At 41.7% G+C, this 16,527-nt stretch overlaps 3 protein-coding genes across 5 annotated transcripts; 1 reads left to right on the top strand and 2 right to left on the bottom strand.

The window, feature by feature from the left end:
• The first annotated feature begins 650 nt into the window (after positions 1 to 650).
• On the top strand, positions 651 to 4,498 carry LOC120670635 (elongation factor 1-gamma 3-like). The gene is made up of 8 exons (XM_039950780.1): positions 651 to 669; positions 700 to 774; positions 2,095 to 2,244; positions 2,343 to 2,403; positions 2,489 to 2,541; positions 2,623 to 2,724; positions 2,801 to 3,299; positions 3,943 to 4,498. Exons 2-8 carry the CDS (start codon positions 766 to 768, stop codon positions 4,320 to 4,322), a joined length of 1,254 nt encoding a protein of 417 aa, XP_039806714.1. The 5' UTR covers positions 651 to 669; positions 700 to 765; the 3' UTR covers positions 4,323 to 4,498.
• Positions 4,499 to 4,661: 163 nt separating this feature from the next.
• LOC120670636 lies at positions 4,662 to 8,584 on the bottom strand. 3 transcript variants are annotated; one of them, XM_039950782.1, is made up of 8 exons: positions 8,408 to 8,584; positions 8,198 to 8,329; positions 7,233 to 7,441; positions 6,535 to 6,678; positions 6,162 to 6,376; positions 5,829 to 6,087; positions 5,247 to 5,416; positions 4,662 to 5,213 (listed from the first exon to the last, which is right to left on the bottom strand). In XM_039950782.1, exons 1-7 carry the CDS (start codon positions 8,487 to 8,489, stop codon positions 5,288 to 5,290), a joined length of 1,170 nt encoding a protein of 389 aa, XP_039806716.1. In that variant the 5' UTR covers positions 8,490 to 8,584; the 3' UTR covers positions 4,662 to 5,213; positions 5,247 to 5,287. The 3 variants fall into 3 exon arrangements, 2 of the variants coding, with proteins under 2 accessions (XP_039806716.1, XP_039806715.1); XR_005673283.1 differs by having other exon boundaries at positions 4,686 to 5,129; positions 5,250 to 5,416; positions 5,933 to 6,087; XM_039950781.1 differs by having other exon boundaries at positions 4,686 to 5,129; positions 5,250 to 5,416.
• Positions 8,585 to 9,334: 750 nt separating this feature from the next.
• On the bottom strand, positions 9,335 to 10,947 carry LOC120670638. Its single transcript, XM_039950783.1, has 2 exons — positions 10,442 to 10,947; positions 9,335 to 10,359 (listed from the first exon to the last, which is right to left on the bottom strand). The coding sequence occupies exons 1-2, from the start codon at positions 10,615 to 10,617 to the stop codon at positions 10,107 to 10,109; spliced, it is 429 nt and encodes a 142-aa protein (XP_039806717.1). The 5' UTR covers positions 10,618 to 10,947; the 3' UTR covers positions 9,335 to 10,106.
• Positions 10,948 to 16,527: the final 5,580 nt, after the last annotated feature.

Raw genomic sequence — 16,527 nt, 5'->3', positions numbered from 1 at the left:
TGATCAAGCTTCATATTATTTTTTCCCCTTTTTGTGATAGCAGCGTTGTAGAATTTTGAAGCGTCTTAGGAGGCACGAAAACGTACGCCTCAAGTTTGGAAAGAAAAATCCAAACTTGAGGTTCAATTCTTGCTAAGATTAGTTCCCAAGTTTCTAAATTTAGCTGAAACCAAGGTTAACCGTCATTGTAGCATCCGGATCCAAGCCTCAACCTTAACGCTAAATTCTTGCTCGAGTAAAGTTTCATTCCAACTTTTCTCGAAAAAAAAGTTTAATTCCAGCTTCCAAACTTTCTAATTTTAGCTGAAATCTCGTTAAACCATGCTTTGTATTCGGTCGATTACTTGACTCGCCCGCCACGGAAGCTGAAAAGGTTGGTAAATGCGAAATAGTAGAATGTTTTTTGTCATTTTGCGTTAAACCCCCTCGTTGGCCCGAAAAAAGTGCAGAGAGGACCTTATCCAAATTGCAAGATAGCATGAGGAGTGCAACGCACCAAGTTCCCTCGCATCCAGCTCGCCCCGCGGTCAATCCCGTCCGTCCGATCTTCGCCATCCGGGCTCCGGCCGCCCAACCCTAATGTGGTTTCCTCCTCCCCTTCATCTCCGCTGCGCCGCCATCGCATAAATCCTCCGCCCTCTCCCCCTCCCCCTCCCCCTCCGTAAACCCCTCTCTCTCTCTCTCTCTCTCTCTCTCTCTCTCTCTCTCTCTTCCTCGGCCGGCCTGCTCCTGCGATCCGTGCTGCAGATCGCCAGATCAGTCGACATGGCGCTCGTGAGTTCCTGCTCCTCGTCCGTCCTCCTTTGGGTTGTGTCCCTGCTGTTTCGGTAGTGGTTAGTGGTGGCTGTGCAGTTCATCGCGCGTCGGACTGGCTGTGAGGATCTATCTATTGGCGACCGCGGCTGTTCGGCTGATGGGGTTCTGCCTTGTAGTTAGCTTGATCTGATGCGTGACGCGGGGTGTCGATAGGTCGTCTCCGTCGGATGCGACTCGCGAGTCACATGGGGTGTGGGAACGTAGTAGCGACCGGGGTGTGGTAGGCTGTTTAGCTCCTGGTTCGTCTCAACTTCAAGCAGCACCGTGAACTTCGGCCTTTAGGAAGCAATAATGGAGGCAATAGATCACTTGTCGCCATCCCCTTGTTTACACCGGGGAGGTCTTGGGGTCTTATACGTAGTTTGATTTGGTGGGGGTGATTCACAGTGCAAATGATGCAATTCGGAGTTGCTAGCTCACTAGTAGGATGGCTGGGTGTGCGGTTACAGAAGCCCTGTTACCAGTGTGATCGTGGTGTTTCCGGGGAGGGAATTGCTGCGCGGACAGAGGCATCTGATTCATTTAAGAGCTATCATCCAACGCAATTTATTTGATCCTTCTGATCCTTAGTCGTGCTTGAGTTAAAGTTACATGTAGCAGTGCTGTTTTGGTGACTGTAAAAGGAAAAGCAGGGTGCATAGGGTGGGGTATCGTGATGCGGCGCAGCTAAGAATAAGTATTGAAGAGGAATTTAAGTTGGGAGGCAGGGTTATTAAAACAATAAAACGACGAAACGAATAGAGGGTAGATTTTAACGAAACGATGGACGTTTTATCGTTTAAACGGACGTTTTAACGTTTAAACGTCGATTTCACAAGAACGTTTAAACGTCGTTTTAATAACCAGGTTGGGAGGTCAAAAATGACTATGTTGTATTTTATTTTGATAAGTTAAAACCATGGTAATTTGAGTTATCATGATCCAGTACTGTTTGCTATTATTGTTCTCTCTGCGCATGCCTTTACTTGGTTGCATTGTTAAAACCATCTTGCTTGGCTTTATCTGTATGAAAAATGCTCATGTGCCTTGTTAGGAATCTGGTATTTCATTGTCCACTTCAGATTACAAATACTCAATCTCATACAATGATTGCTGCGTGCATGTGTTTGGTTGTGTATTTTTACCTGCTACTGAAACACATGTGTTATTCGGATTTCGTTCTCTCACATAGGTAAATGTATAAGATGTCATTGCTTGGCGTGCACATGTTCAACACCATTCAGAAACACAAGTCCTGAGTTCCAATTTGTCAATGCCTAATCTATTTTTGTTGCATAGGTATTGCATTCTGGACCTGGTAACAAGAATGCCTTCAAGGCACTTATTGCTGCAGAATACAGTGGGGTTAAGATTGAGTTGACAAAGAATTTTGAGATGGGTGTCACCAACAAGACCCCTGAGTTTCTTAAGATGAACCCCCTTGGGAAGGTACACCATACACCAACTATTTCTTAAAAATCCTTTCACAAAAACTAAATGTTAAAATGGTTTTGTAGATTGTTTCAGGAACTAACAATTTCTTTCAGGTGCCTGTTCTGGAGACTCCTGAAGGTGCTGTTTTTGAGAGCCATGCTATTGCACGATATGGTATATCTATAATTCCAAACATTTTCATTCTAATTCTTTCTTCGGCTTTCTACTGATGGTAACCATGCCTCTGCTTTTCTTTAAGTTGCTCGCTTGAATGATGGCAACCCTCTTTTTGGCTCTTCTCGTATTGAACAAGTGAGTAATTTCTTGAATGTTATCTTAGCTACATAAGTTTTAGCACATATAACCTCTGAACCTCATTGATGGTTCTTGCAGGCCCATGTTGAGCAGTGGATGGACTTTGCTGCAACAGAAGTTGATCCTGGTGTTGCATGGTACTTGTACCCAAGGCTTGGTTACATTCCTTATTCTCAGACGGTAAGTTGTAGAATGGGTAACTTGGATCTTGTATTATTGATCATGAAATTTCAGTCTAACCTTTTTGCTTGTGCAGACAGAGGAAACAGCTATTGCCTCATTGAAGAGAGCGCTTGGTTCTCTGAACACCCACCTTGCCTCAAAGACATTCCTTGTTGGGCATTCTGTCACTCTAGCTGACATTGTATTGACATGCAACCTCTACCATGGATTTGCACGGATCTTGACCAAGAGCTTCACATCCGAGTTCCCTCATGTCGAGAGGTATTTCTGGACCATGGTTAACCAGCCTAACTTCAAGAAGGTCATGGGTGATGTCAAGCAGGCAGAGTCAGTGCCTCCTGTTCCGAAAAAGGTTGCTGCCCCCAAGGAGCCAAAGGCAAAGGATGTGAAGAAAGAAGCCCCAAAGGAGGCCCCAAAGCCGAAGGTGGTTGAGGCACCGGCCGAAGAGGAGGTACCAAAGCCGAAGCCTAAGAATCCTCTTGACTTGCTGCCACCAAGCAAGATGATCCTTGATGACTGGAAGAGGCTATACTCAAACACAAAGACCAACTTCCGTGAGGTTGCCATCAAAGGTATCTTCCCCACCTTTTATCTACACTATTTGGCTGGTGCTTAAGTCTCATTTTTGAGTTCCTGGTGCTGAAATCTCATTTGTGGTATACTAGTGTTACACTTACAAACAGAGGAGTCCCTTCTGTATTGGGTGCTTTGTCCTGACTAAATTTTGGGTGTGGCCTTATAGCCCTCATTTGATAAAAGATATTGTTGTTTTAGAGTAAAACCGAAGATAGCTGCCAAGATTTTAGCCAACCCAAACTATCACATGGTTATAGTCATGTATTCAAAGCAACCTCTAATAGGCAGAATACAATGTTAGTGCTTAGGTTGCAACAACTTTGTAATAATCCAACAACAACAACAGCAACGGCATAGCATTTTTTCCCCAAGCAAGTTGGGGTAGGCTAGAGATGAAACCCGAAAGAAATAAGTTCAAGGTTCAGGCACATTGATAGCTAGTCTCCAAGCGTTCCTATCCAAAGCTATCTCTTTAGAGATATTCCAATCCTTAAGTCTCTCTTAACCGACTCATCCCATGTCAGTTTAGGTCTACCTCTACCCCTCTTTGTAATAAATTAATTAATTAGATGAATGTGCTGGGTTCATTCACCATGTTTCAGAATTTTGACCATAACTTACATGCTGTCTGTATTTCAGGTTTCTGGGACATGTATGACCCAGAGGGCTACTCTCTGTGGTTCTGTGACTACAAGTACAATGATGAGAACACCGTCTCCTTTGTGACAATGAACAAGGTTGGTGGGTTCCTGCAGCGGATGGACCTGTGCCGCAAGTACGCCTTTGGCAAGATGCTTGTGGTTGGTTCTGAGCCCCCATTCAAGTTGAAGGGGCTCTGGCTCTTCCGTGGCCAGGAGGTCCCCAAGTTTGTCATGGATGAGGTCTATGACATGGAGCTCTACGAGTGGACCAAGGTGGACATCTCCGACGAGGCCCAGAGGGAGCGCGTCAGTGCAATGATCGAGGACCAGGAGCCCTTCGAGGGTGAGGCCCTGCTTGACGCGAAATGCTTCAAGTGAGGTTGCAGCTCTGGAGATTGAATTGTTTAGGCGTTGGATTTGCTCTCTGTGGAAGACTTTGCTTGTTACCTGCTGTCTATGTTTACCTGATATATACCCTTGTGAACTGATTGAAGTTTGTGCTTTGTTAACAATTTTGGGCTATTTTATGTTCTGGCTCGCATTTGCATCTTTAAGTCAGTAATCACAGAACTTTCCTGGGTTAGATTTTTTTTGTGAGCATTTTACGTAATGATCGGTGTGAAAACATAGGACACCTGAATTTGAGCAAGAGCAATGGGTTAGAAGCACCAACTTTAGTAGGACTGCAGGAACTGCACCAAATTTCACCAACTTTACTAGGACTACAGGAACAGCACCAAATTTTACTAGTAACTTCCGATGGTGAAAAAAAATCACATAGTAAGATATGGTGTAATGTGATGGGAATGGTGAAAAAAAATCACAGTGTCATGGGGAAGTGGAGAACCATATGATTCATGTTCTACGGACAAGAATGCACCAAAGAACAAAGATGACTCCTACATGGTAACCCTGCTATAGCTTTTTGGCGTTACATTCAGTATGGGTCCTAAGGTGCTATACGCAGTTTAACGTCAATTTTACATCCCCTGCAAGTAGATGAACATATCATCGTTACATTCAGAATGAAACTCTTCCATTGTACTCCAATATGAATGCTTGCGGTCACTTGTGAATCACTTTTGTCGTGTCATGCTCAACGATTTGGGTATGGTTCTGTGTGTGGACTGCACATACTAGTTGAGGAACATACAACACCGTCTTTGAGCAGGATACTAGGATCAACTGTAAGGAAAAGAAACTTCTCAGCAAAGCACTTCACACTGAAGGACAAGGTGCAGCAGTCAGCTTTGTAGAGAGAGAGAGAGAGAGAGAGAGAGAGAGAGAGAGAGAGAGAGAGAGTACCATGTGTGTTAATTCACGTGCTAAATTTGAACCAAACGTTAGAAGTCATATTTTGTCCTTCCGCTTCTCAAGATTAGGCACATCATATCAGATAACTTAGAGGTTGAGTTGTAGAAATTCCATGCCTCAAGCATCAAACGTTTCCTTGAACCTTTGAAATGGACAACCTGAAAATGAGTGCCCAGAATTAATCTGGGTGTCACAGTTAAGTGAACATAAACCAGAATACACAACTTTCAAATTTATTAGATTATACTAATCACCTAATCCTGGGAGACCCACCCAACATTTTGCATGTGCACAACTGACAAGTGATTATTAATAGGAGAGCATAGCTTAACAAAAAAGTACAGTATTATTACAGAATCAAGAAATTTATCAACTATAATGCCATGGTTCGTGGAAAAGAAACGATGAAACCAAGTTTCCTATCTTTCATGCTTGTCCTTTAGCACGAGCAACAAAGAGCCTGAAGAAACACTCTTTTCTATTAATGTTTGACCAAAAATAATTCCATGAAGAGAAAGAGAACAGCATTGATAAAAAATAAGGTCCTAACAAGTAAGAAAAATGCTGTACCTTAACATCCAAGGGCATACCATGAAACTGTCCAGCACCCTCAGGTGGAGTCCAGTTATAAACACCACAAGGCAAGAAGAGAACAGATGCTCCATTAACTTCACCTGTAAATGCTTCATGCTTAGGGAATTTTCTTAAAGCCGATGGTAGATGAGACTTCACAACCCATGCCAATGCTAATTGGTCGCCAAGCATTCTAGAAGCCTTCATATATTTTAAGCTGTAAGCTTCAAGGACTTGTTTGAAGAATTCCACTGCTCTGAAAAAAAAGGAGAGGTTAATTGAGTTTGCCAGCTTTTTATGATACATTATATTGCCTAGCTGTCGACTTACTTAGTGATGCCATCCCTCGTGCCTCTTATTGCAACAAACCCAGAGTTCAAAGGTTGACCTTTGTTGTTACGAAAGGTAAGAGCCAGATGACAATGGGGATATTTTTTGAATATATGTCCAAGATCGTCAACTACTGCTATATCAGAATCAGTTAAAACAAAATGATTGAACCCTTCAACCCTATCAAATTCCACAAGCTTTTGTTCCAGAAATGCCTGATACGAGGACAAGATATATAAGCATACAACTCTATCAGTAGAAAATAATGCATAAAGATGATTAGAAGACAGTATAATGTGGTAACATAAGTAGCTTTGAGAAAGCATATGCAGAAAACGTAAGGCATTTATTCAAATGAAGCGAATAGACTTACAATGTAGGACTTGATTCTTTGAAGCATCAGATTTCCCCGAGAATAATTTCCTTCAATAGGCAATAGTGTAGCACTCCCTTGATTTACTGAAAATTTCGAATCAGGATCAGTCAATATGATCACATTGCTTCTTGGCATTGATACCTGCAGGGTTCTACAGATAGAATCAGGTTTTAAACAACCAACATTACTATTGTTGTTGGAAATAATGTGGCGCTGTATGCATTATAGGTTCCAAATTAGATGCAACAAAGAGATTTGTTTTGTGTATAGGTAACAACAGCATGAACTCATATATAGTATCTAGAAAGGGTTATGATAGTGATGTTAGTATTTGAATCAAGTAACTGATGGTTACATTACTTTCATTTTTTTCTGCCACACAAAAAGGAAATAATCACAGCAAAAGGATGAAACTACTAACTTGTTAGTAACTCTAATAAATGGGAGTGTTTCCTATCAATCAATCACAACATGCAATAACACAAGACTCAGACTTAGTTCAAATGCTGGTTGTAGGCTATCACAAAAAACATGGGAGTACAAATCCAAATGTAATACTAATATGTGGGGCGTCTTGCAATCTTATCATTCACAAGAAAGAAATGATTCTAGCCATCATAATGATAGTGTTAAACTACTGGCTGTGGCTATCAGTAATCATAATCTGCACAAACTTAAAGAAAAGGAAGAGTTACCTTTATGAAATTGGTGAAAGTGTTCAGAATGGCCATGGACCTTTCGATCTTGCTATAAGAATGGTTTCCGACAGTTACAGTGTCAGATGGAACTTTGCCATCTCCATCTGGGATGGAACCATAGGTTGTGAATACAGTAACAAAAGAAATATGTTCTCCAGAATAGTTCCCGTCACTTGATATGCCAATATTATTCAGAGCTGTAAGTCCTGAGCAAAGGAAATAAATCATCAGTCATATAAAATGGAGTATTGATTGGAGATAGCCAGAAGACAACCTACCACCATAAAACGACGATAAAGAACATCAGATACAACTAATGTCAGAGATCTAACTAAAATAGCAACATTCTAGATTTATCCGAAACATGGTGTTCAAAACAATGCATCAGAAATGTTGCTTTACTGCATTGATCTAATTTTGTAGAAACACTGAAACAGTGTTGTTATCCAGGTTTTGCTTTATGCCTGTCATAACTAAAAAAAGTTTCCAGTTTATGAGGCTATAAATCCAGCTCAACACAATCTAATTTTACAGTGTCAGAGCCACACTACGACAAGAACATACGATTGCATCATCATATCTTTTCCTTCAAAAGATGAATGTTATTGTGTAATACACTCTCATTCTTCATTCAAGAACCAATATTTTTCATAAAAAAAATAGTAAAGATGGTACAATAACTTCTCCCAGCGCATGATGACTCATTGAGTTAAATGCCGATGGTTCATAACAATTGCACTTTTCTATAATGTAATTTTCACATTTTTGTTGGACAGTCCAATGTTAAATCTATACGCCCATCACAAAAATCCCAGCTCTGCCACAATGATATCGGCCTGCCTGCTGCTCAATTTTCAAAGCAATCCTCCGCCTATATGTCTAAAAGCTACGATCTGAATTGCTTCTACAGGGACAGCTACATTCAGCATAAATGGAGCTTGCCGTAGAGAGAGGGAAATAACCGTGGCACTGGAGGCGGTCGTGGCGGCCCTGTCCGGCGGCGGGCCCGAGCACGAGGTGGTCAGGACGCTTCGGCGCGGTGGGAGGTGGCAGGCACACGCCCTTCTCCGGAGACAACGGGTGCAGCCTGGACACTGGCACAGATCGGATCGTCAGGGAAGCGGTCCACATTGGGACGGGAATTTGGAGGACAGGAGAGGAGGGATTCGTACCGGAGTAGATGAGAGGGACGAGGAGGAAGACGAGCAGCGGGCGGAGGGGAACGGCGCGGATTCGGGGCCTCGGGGTCGCCATGGAGGTGGAGGAACAGCGGCGGCGGAGGACCCCTTCTCGTCGGCAGCGCCGGGCAAATGATGAGCGTATTGCAGTTAGACGCCGTTAGAGCAGTGCCTAAAAAACAATATCAAAAAAAGGTTAAAAATTATTGGGAGTAAAAAAAAAACAACCTAGAGGTAGCCAACAGTTCAAAAAAGAAACTATCCTAAAAACATTTAAATGGTGCCACATCATAAAAAATATGGACCTTATCTTGATTATATATTCACGGGATAATCACAAAGCCGTTGAATCTCTATCCATTTTTTTCCTCCCATCATTTTTTCCTCTCACCTTTATGAGGCAATTCCCCGAAGCAATTATAAAAGTTCGCAATTTCGTCTATGCCACTAAAAAAGTTCGAGCTCCCACCCAACCACTAACCTTGGTTTTTCTGGACTTACAGACCATCACCGTCTATTTCTGGGCTAACGGAGTTAAATTGCGAGGCGGATTGTCTCTTTTGCCCTTTGCATCCAGTCAGCACCAATTTTTTTTGTTGCCTCCTGCGCCATTCCAAGGCGCTCGTTTTGGCGGCAAAGTTGGCACCAAAACCCCCGCTTGGCCCCAGTTCTATAAATGTGGCGCTGGCCCTTGTCTTCCTCCTTGCTTTTTTTTCTTCTTTTCTCCATTGCCTTCTTCCTCATAGAGGCTTCTTTCCATCTTCATGTCGCAAGCCTCAAGTAGTGGAGGGATGAACAACAGGAGGGTGTTCTGCCCGAACTGTCGAGTGCTGGCAAACTGGAATCGAGCCAACACCACCAAGAACTTCGGCCGCGTCTTCTACAAGTGTCCATATTTTGCGGTTAGATTCATCCTGAGAAAGAGCATTTTTGCATTGCATGATTTTTTTGCTGTTTTGGGATGCTTGTTTTTCCTGTTTTATAGGCGGGCGGATGCCAGTTTTTCATTTGGGAGGACATGATGGGGTAGACATCTGAGCATGGTGGAACTCGAGTTCATCCTGTTCTTCCTCTGGTTCCTAAACCTGAAGCGCCAAGACCTGTTGCTGTAGCTGAGGAAGATGTGGCGCCAAGAGCAGGACCTGTTCTGGTTGACATCCATGGTAGAAGGATGGTTGAAGAAAGGATCTTGGAGCAGCTCAAATGGATCGAGAAGCTAGTTTTTGTTTACATCATGCTTGTTCTGTATGTAATCATGAATAAGTAGAAGTAGTGGCTTTAGTGGTACTAAGATGGAATGCTTTTGGCTTTATGAATGGTTGTATGAATGTATGGATGGATGTATGTATGAATGAATCTCATGAATGAAACCCAGATTTATAACTCTTTGTAATATGTGAAAAACTGGACACTGACATATGGCACATCAGACACTAGCATTGGAAATAACTAGATCACAGTGACATTGGAAATAACAAGATCACAGTTTTGGTCATCTAGATAAACAAAAGAGCACATTCACATGGCTCAGAGAGTAGCTAGACTATGTAAAGCAAACCACGGTAGTTTGTTTCATCCATAACAGGCTAACAAGTTCAAAAAGCAGATCACACATCAGTTTGCACCATCCAGAATGGGCATACAAGTTCAAAAGCAGACCACCCATAAGTTTACAAAGTGAAGTTGTGACACATCAAATATTCAACTTTCTCTTGCTCCTGGTTCCCATTGCAGGGTTGTCTAGAGAAGTTGGGACCTTGCTTCTTGTGTTCATGGCTGGACTCCCTAGTCTTTGTGCTTCCACCACAGCAGTTGCTTCCTTTTTCTTTCTTGTAGGTAGCTTGGAGGTTTGACCACCAGAGTGATTCTGCTGCAGTCCTTCATTTGGGATTTCAGGGCTGACAGTGACAAGATCAATCTGGTTAGACCCACTACCAGATTTTTTACTACAGACATATAGAATTGTGTTAGTTAAAACAAAGACATGATCAATGTTGTACTAATTGATGATGAGGAAGAATGGCTAACCTGATGGACTCAGAAGCTGTAGATGCTGTGCAACTTTTTTTCTTCTTTGCAGCAGCTGAAGTTCTGGTGCTTGTGCTTGTGCTCTTCCTCTTCTTCCCAGTGGTTCTTGTGCTGTTCCTTTGGCTCCCAGAAGATGTTGTACTGGGTATTCCTGGGAAAAGCATCCTACCTGGCATAGTGTCATTCACAGGCACAAGACTTCTTTCAGTTAATGCTGGTGCTAGTTGTGTCTTCTTCTTGCGCTTTGGGGGTCCTCTACATTCATAAGATACTGTGTTTGAATCTGAAAGGGTGTAGGTGTTGACATAGAATCGCGCCAACACACTCGAGTGCGCTAAAACGCGCAAACGATCGTCAAAACGATCAACACCAGCAAGCCTCTGGCGAACTGGTCTGACCAGTTGCGCCGACCGGTCTGACCGGTCTGGTGCAGAGAACCGCGACGAACCTAGGAACACGAGCTCGAGAGGGACCCCGTCGGAGCTCGCGCAGCTAGGGTTGCTCTGAGGTCGGCAGGCCACTCAGAACGCCTTCAAACGCCATCGAGACGCAGGAAAGAACAACAATTAGGGTTTGGAAAAGATAGGATTTGAGAGGAACAAAAAGTAGATGTAAATTGATCTGATTCGATTGGGAATACCTCAATCGGCCTTAGCCTTTATATTTATAGGCCGGCGAAGTCGTATTCCTTTCCAAATCGGTTTACACAAGAATTACAAAATAAAAAGAAGCCTACTCGGACTAGAACTGGACAGACCGGTCTGACCGGTCGGCCTCTGAGCCTACCAGATTTGGCTGTCAACATATGCCCCTTGCTTTTTGGTGAGTTTCACAAGCCAAAAAGCAAGAACTAATCTGATATACATATTTTACACAAAGTATACAAGTCTAAAAATAAAGCTAAGGGCGATATCCACTACCGACAATCTTTGCCTTCATGCACTTTGCCACATGCTGGGTGGTACCTCTTCAAGTATCTCCAATTAATAGCTCTAGGTAGACGCTCATCTTGCACCGTCTCCATCATATATGAATTCCCGGAGATAACCTTGATAATCTTGTATGGTCCTTTTCAACTTGGCGACCATTTGCCAAACTTGTTGCTTTTCATCCAAAGAGGCAAAATTGTCTTCCAAACCAGATCTCCAACCAAAAAAGATTTAATTTTTACCTTCTTGTTGTAAGTTCTGGCCACCCGTAGCTTGTCCTTCTCAATTTCCTTTAAAGCCTTCAAACGCTTGTCGGTGACCTCATCAGTGTTATCCATCATCAAGTCGTGGTAATCAACAACGAAAAGGTCATTTTATTTAGCTAGTCTATAAGCGTCCAGATTCACCTCAATGAGCAAAATGACCTCTTAACCATACACAAGCCTAAAAAGAGTAACTTTAGTAGCACCATGTCGAGATATGCAATGAGCCCATAATACTTCGGATAACACTTCATGCCACCTCCTAGGATTTTCTTCTATCTTCTTCTTGACAAGTTTGATCAAAATTTTATTACTAGACTCGGCCTGTCCATTGGCCTGAGCATAGTATGTAGATGAATTGAGCAACTTAATCTTGTAAGATTCGGCAAAAACACGCACCTCCTTTGATATGAATGAAGAACCTTGATCTATCACTACAAAACTCCCAGGGCAAGACTGTTCAATTTCAAGCTTCAATCTATACAGATTGTTGAAACTTTCTTTCCAATCACCAAACAATTGAGTAAGTGCTAGCTCTTTACCATGATAAACTCTTTTGTAGTGCACAACTACCTTGTATTCATCCTTTATCCTCCTCTGCAGTTCCTTTGCTGTCATTTTTGGGTTCTCTAACACCCAATACTTCACCTTCTCATAGATCCAGTACTTTGTTGCACCCTTGACCTTTCCAGTTCTTCTTGTGCTATGGCAGTCATGTTCATAAGGATTCCTCTTCGAAGTGACAAAAGCGACATTACTAGTGATTTGCCAGTTATAGCTTGTTTCTAGATCCATCCTATAAAACGCAACAAAAGAGACATTACTAGCGATTTACCTGAACGAAACTACACTAACCCTAGCATCTACTCCAACGCCGCGGAATGGGTTAGAATCAAGAAACAAGAGGCCTCAAGGAAGAAGAGGAGACTACTCACCCTTCAGGAAGCCATGCAGGTCTCCCCTCCACTCCAGCCATGGCGAATCCTTGAGCCTCCACGCGGGGTGCAGATCCACAGATCCAGTGCCTTGCTTCCTCGCTCCCTACCCCATCTACGCCTCCTCTTCAAGCAGCTTCAATAGGGGGTGGGGGGGATTCGACGGCCGCTGCTACTTCTGCCGTCGCGGGTTTGGGGGTGAACGGGGAGAGGAGAGGAGAGAGTGCGACTGGTTCTGGTCCCTCTGATGCTCCCCGACGAGGCTGACCGACAGTCAACGTGACGGATTTGGACGACGATGGTCTTTAAGTCCAGAAAAACCAGGGTTAGTGGTTGGGTGGGAGCTCGAACTTTTTTTGTGGCACAGACGGAATTGCGAACTTTTATAATGGCTCCAGGAGAATTGCCTCCACCTTTATCTGTTGCATCGCCGGCAGCCAGACCTTGACGCCGGAAACGCGCTGCGTTCTCGGGAAAATATGCACTTTGGTCCTTCAACTTTGCTCCAATGGTCAATTTGGTCCCTCAACTTTCAAAAAGACCAATTTGATCTCTCAACTTTTGTTTTTAGGTCAAATTTGTCACTATACTAATGTAATGCTTCATAATACCATGAGACTAATGCTAAAAAGTCATCGTTACCCTTGGCTATTTTCTCTCCTTCACAATCTGCATGTTTAGCAACAAGTTAATTAAACATGTGCATGATATTATTATGTGATCTACTAAATTAAATACAAAAGAGCATTTCAACAAATATGAGACATCAAATCAGCCGACAGAATAATAGATCTATTATGAGCTATTATTGATTAATTACAACTATACAATAATGGAAATTGAGTATGAGAACGAGTTAAGAGTAAAAATGACTTTTCACATCTATCTCATGATATTATAGAGCATCACATCAATATAGGGACAAATTTGGCTCAAAAATAAAAGTTGAGGGATCAATTTAAAAATTGAGAGACCAATATGACCCTTGGAGGAAAATTGAAGTACCAAGTGTCTATTTTACCGTAGGATAATCAGCGTGAACAACAGCTATGAGCGGATCTGTTGGCTTTCGATTCAAGAGGGATCCAGCGCAGGTGCAGCATCTCCGCTCGGCTGAGTCGGCTCGTGGCTCCGCTCAGATCAGCTCCAGCGCAGGATTCATCGTCGGATCAACGAGATGTGCAGGATTCACGGGGTGCACCGGCGCTGGTGTAGGCCCCGGGCGCACCCCAGTTGACGAATGGGACGACATCAAGGGAGGGGAGGTCGCACCATTGACGGAGCAGATGGATGCTGCGCTCAGAACCTCTGCTCCGCTCGGCAACGATTGGAAAGGACGCGAGCAGGGGAGGTCGACGTGGGAGGAAGCGTGGGAATTGAAAAAATGGTGCGACTTGGCTGGATTGGATTGGGAGTGCGGAGAGGCAGCCGAAAGTTGGGGCAAAATAGTTTCGGTTTTGGACATGCGAATAAATTGGGCATGGATATTGGCATAGTATGTTGGAGTGCTTTTTTCACTTGTATACCGAAAAATAAAGTATTGGGTAGATTTTTTAGGTATTTTGGAGATACTCTTAGTTCCGTAGAAATAGGATTTTTGTCCTCCTTCAGTCCTTGTGTTTCTTTATCCGTTGGCGGTCGGACTTTCGCCCCCTGTAATGCCGCCTACTCCCTCCGTCTCAAAAAAAACAAGTCATTCTAAGAATTTTAGGACAAATTAACAAAAAGATAAAATGACCATGTTTGCCCCTATTTATTATCCTTATTTGACGTTGATTGATTCTTACATGCGCATGTACTTTCTAAATAGGGTAAGATGACATGTTTTTTGGGACAAAATTTGAATCCTAGAATGACTTGTTTTTTGGGACGGATGGAGTAGCTTTCTACTCCTTCCCTTCCAAATAGTAAATCATTTCAATTCTTTTAATTAAAATATTTCAAATTTAACAAAATATGTATAATAAAATAGTAGTATTTATGATACCAGATAAATATTAATAGGTTCTTCATTAAATATACTTTTATAGTATATCTATTTTTTAAAAAATAGGGTTATAAACCCATCCATATGAGATGACTTAAATATCTGCACACGATTTTCCACACGATTTTAACCATTGTTACTCGCTCTACTCTACAATGAGCTAGCCAACTAGGCTAGAAGTTTTATAAATAGTATATCTAGTGGCGGAGCTAGCAAAAATTTCAAGAGGGGTCTGGAAGATCAAGGGAAGGTGAGCAGATAGTGACGGCGACGGTGCGGGTTCGTGGTGGCATCCCTTGCCCCCGCAAGCGGCACGTCTGGAATCGCCCTCCGTGACCCTCCAGCTCTCCATTCCTGGAGCTTTCTTCAATCTGCGGCTCCTACTGAAATAGCTTCGGCTGCAGTTTTTTTTTATGAAGTTGAAGCTGAAGCTATTAAAAAAATATTTAGTAAAACGGCTTCAATTGCTTAGGATCACGGTAGCAACAGATGCTAGATTTTTTTTGCTTCAGTCGTGTAGGCAAAGCCATTTTACGGATTATTCACGGCCCCGTAATGATACCATTTTTGAAATGGCACTTTGACATTGGTGAAGTCGGAGAAGAAACTATGCCAAACAGACTCTTAGAATGTTATTTCTTGCTTGCTTCTAGTTGTTGCTTCTTGATGTATCTGTTGGGCTTTAATTGAAAGTACAACGTGAGTTACTAGACATTAAATTTGGTGTAAAACTACTTGTCTAATTATATTTGCTGCAAAGAAAAGGCGGTATTAATTTTCTTTGCACCGTTAGGGGCCTGCTAGCCCCCTGGCTTTGAGTATATCTATTTGGTTTTATAAATTTTTATAATTTTTCTATAATTTTGATCAAACATAAAAATAGTTTGACTCTCTAATAAAATTAGAATGAATTAAAATTAGAAATGGAAGAAGTATCTATTTATGTAAAAGTTTTTGTATTACAGCGAGTAAGTTTCACCTTTTTCCCTTACATCTTGTATTTTTTCCTCTGAATTTCTCCCTCTAAACTCTTAAAGAAAATCTTTTATTACGTATTAGTAAGTGTTTAGTTGTTTACTCAAGCATAATAAAATTTATTGTAATTCGTAACATGTAGTACCCTTACTTTGGTAACCTCCATAGCACGCCTTGGTGTATAAACTTACTCTCACGTTACCGCCTCAACCATGAGTATGTGTTTTTTAATACGTTATTTCTTTGCCAATAATAGTAAGAGTTATACACCAAATTAATATTGTCAATTCGCAGCGTAAAAGTTTGTACAAGACCGAAATCGCTAATCATTATAGTCATTGCTAGTTCCTTCTACACTGTTTTTAAAAAAGCTTCTTCTACACTGGTATACTCTTTTGTTCACAACTGTTTGACAAATCTAGCTGTGTAAGAGAGATGACATATTAGAGAGAAAACGGCAAATAACAAATGGTAGTCAATGAAACTATATAGAATTGAAAGCAGTAAATATCAGACATTATAATATACTATTTCAACACGAAAAGCTTGAAAAAGTAAAGATATATCACAAGTAGGAAGGGATCGAAACAATAAGTAAACAGAAAAATGTATCCTGACATATCCGAATCTGTTTTTATATGTATCCGATTCATTTCCATCCTAGAACATAAAAACTGGAAGGAAATAGACGAATATCTAGAATATTCGAATATGTTTCCATATATTCAATGCATTTTAGTTCTTTGACATAGAGCGGTATTTAGAGAAAGAAACATTTAGTACTCCTTCCATTCTTAAATAGATTTTTCTCTTCGTTTGACTATTCGTCTTTTCTACAAGTATTTATGCAAATAGCTAAATCTTCAAGTTAGATTCAAGAGACTTTTGATAATAGACGTAAATGTACTCATTTCACTTCATTTAACTAACTAATTAATTAAATAATATTGGTCAAATTTGAAGTAAAAAGTCAACGGTGTCATATAAAAAAGAATGC

This window comes from Panicum virgatum, chromosome 4N (assembly GCF_016808335.1).
Source record: "Panicum virgatum strain AP13 chromosome 4N, P.virgatum_v5, whole genome shotgun sequence".
Lineage (NCBI taxonomy): Eukaryota > Viridiplantae > Streptophyta > Magnoliopsida > Poales > Poaceae > Panicum > Panicum virgatum.
This window is presented reverse-complemented; position numbering and strand designations above follow the sequence as displayed.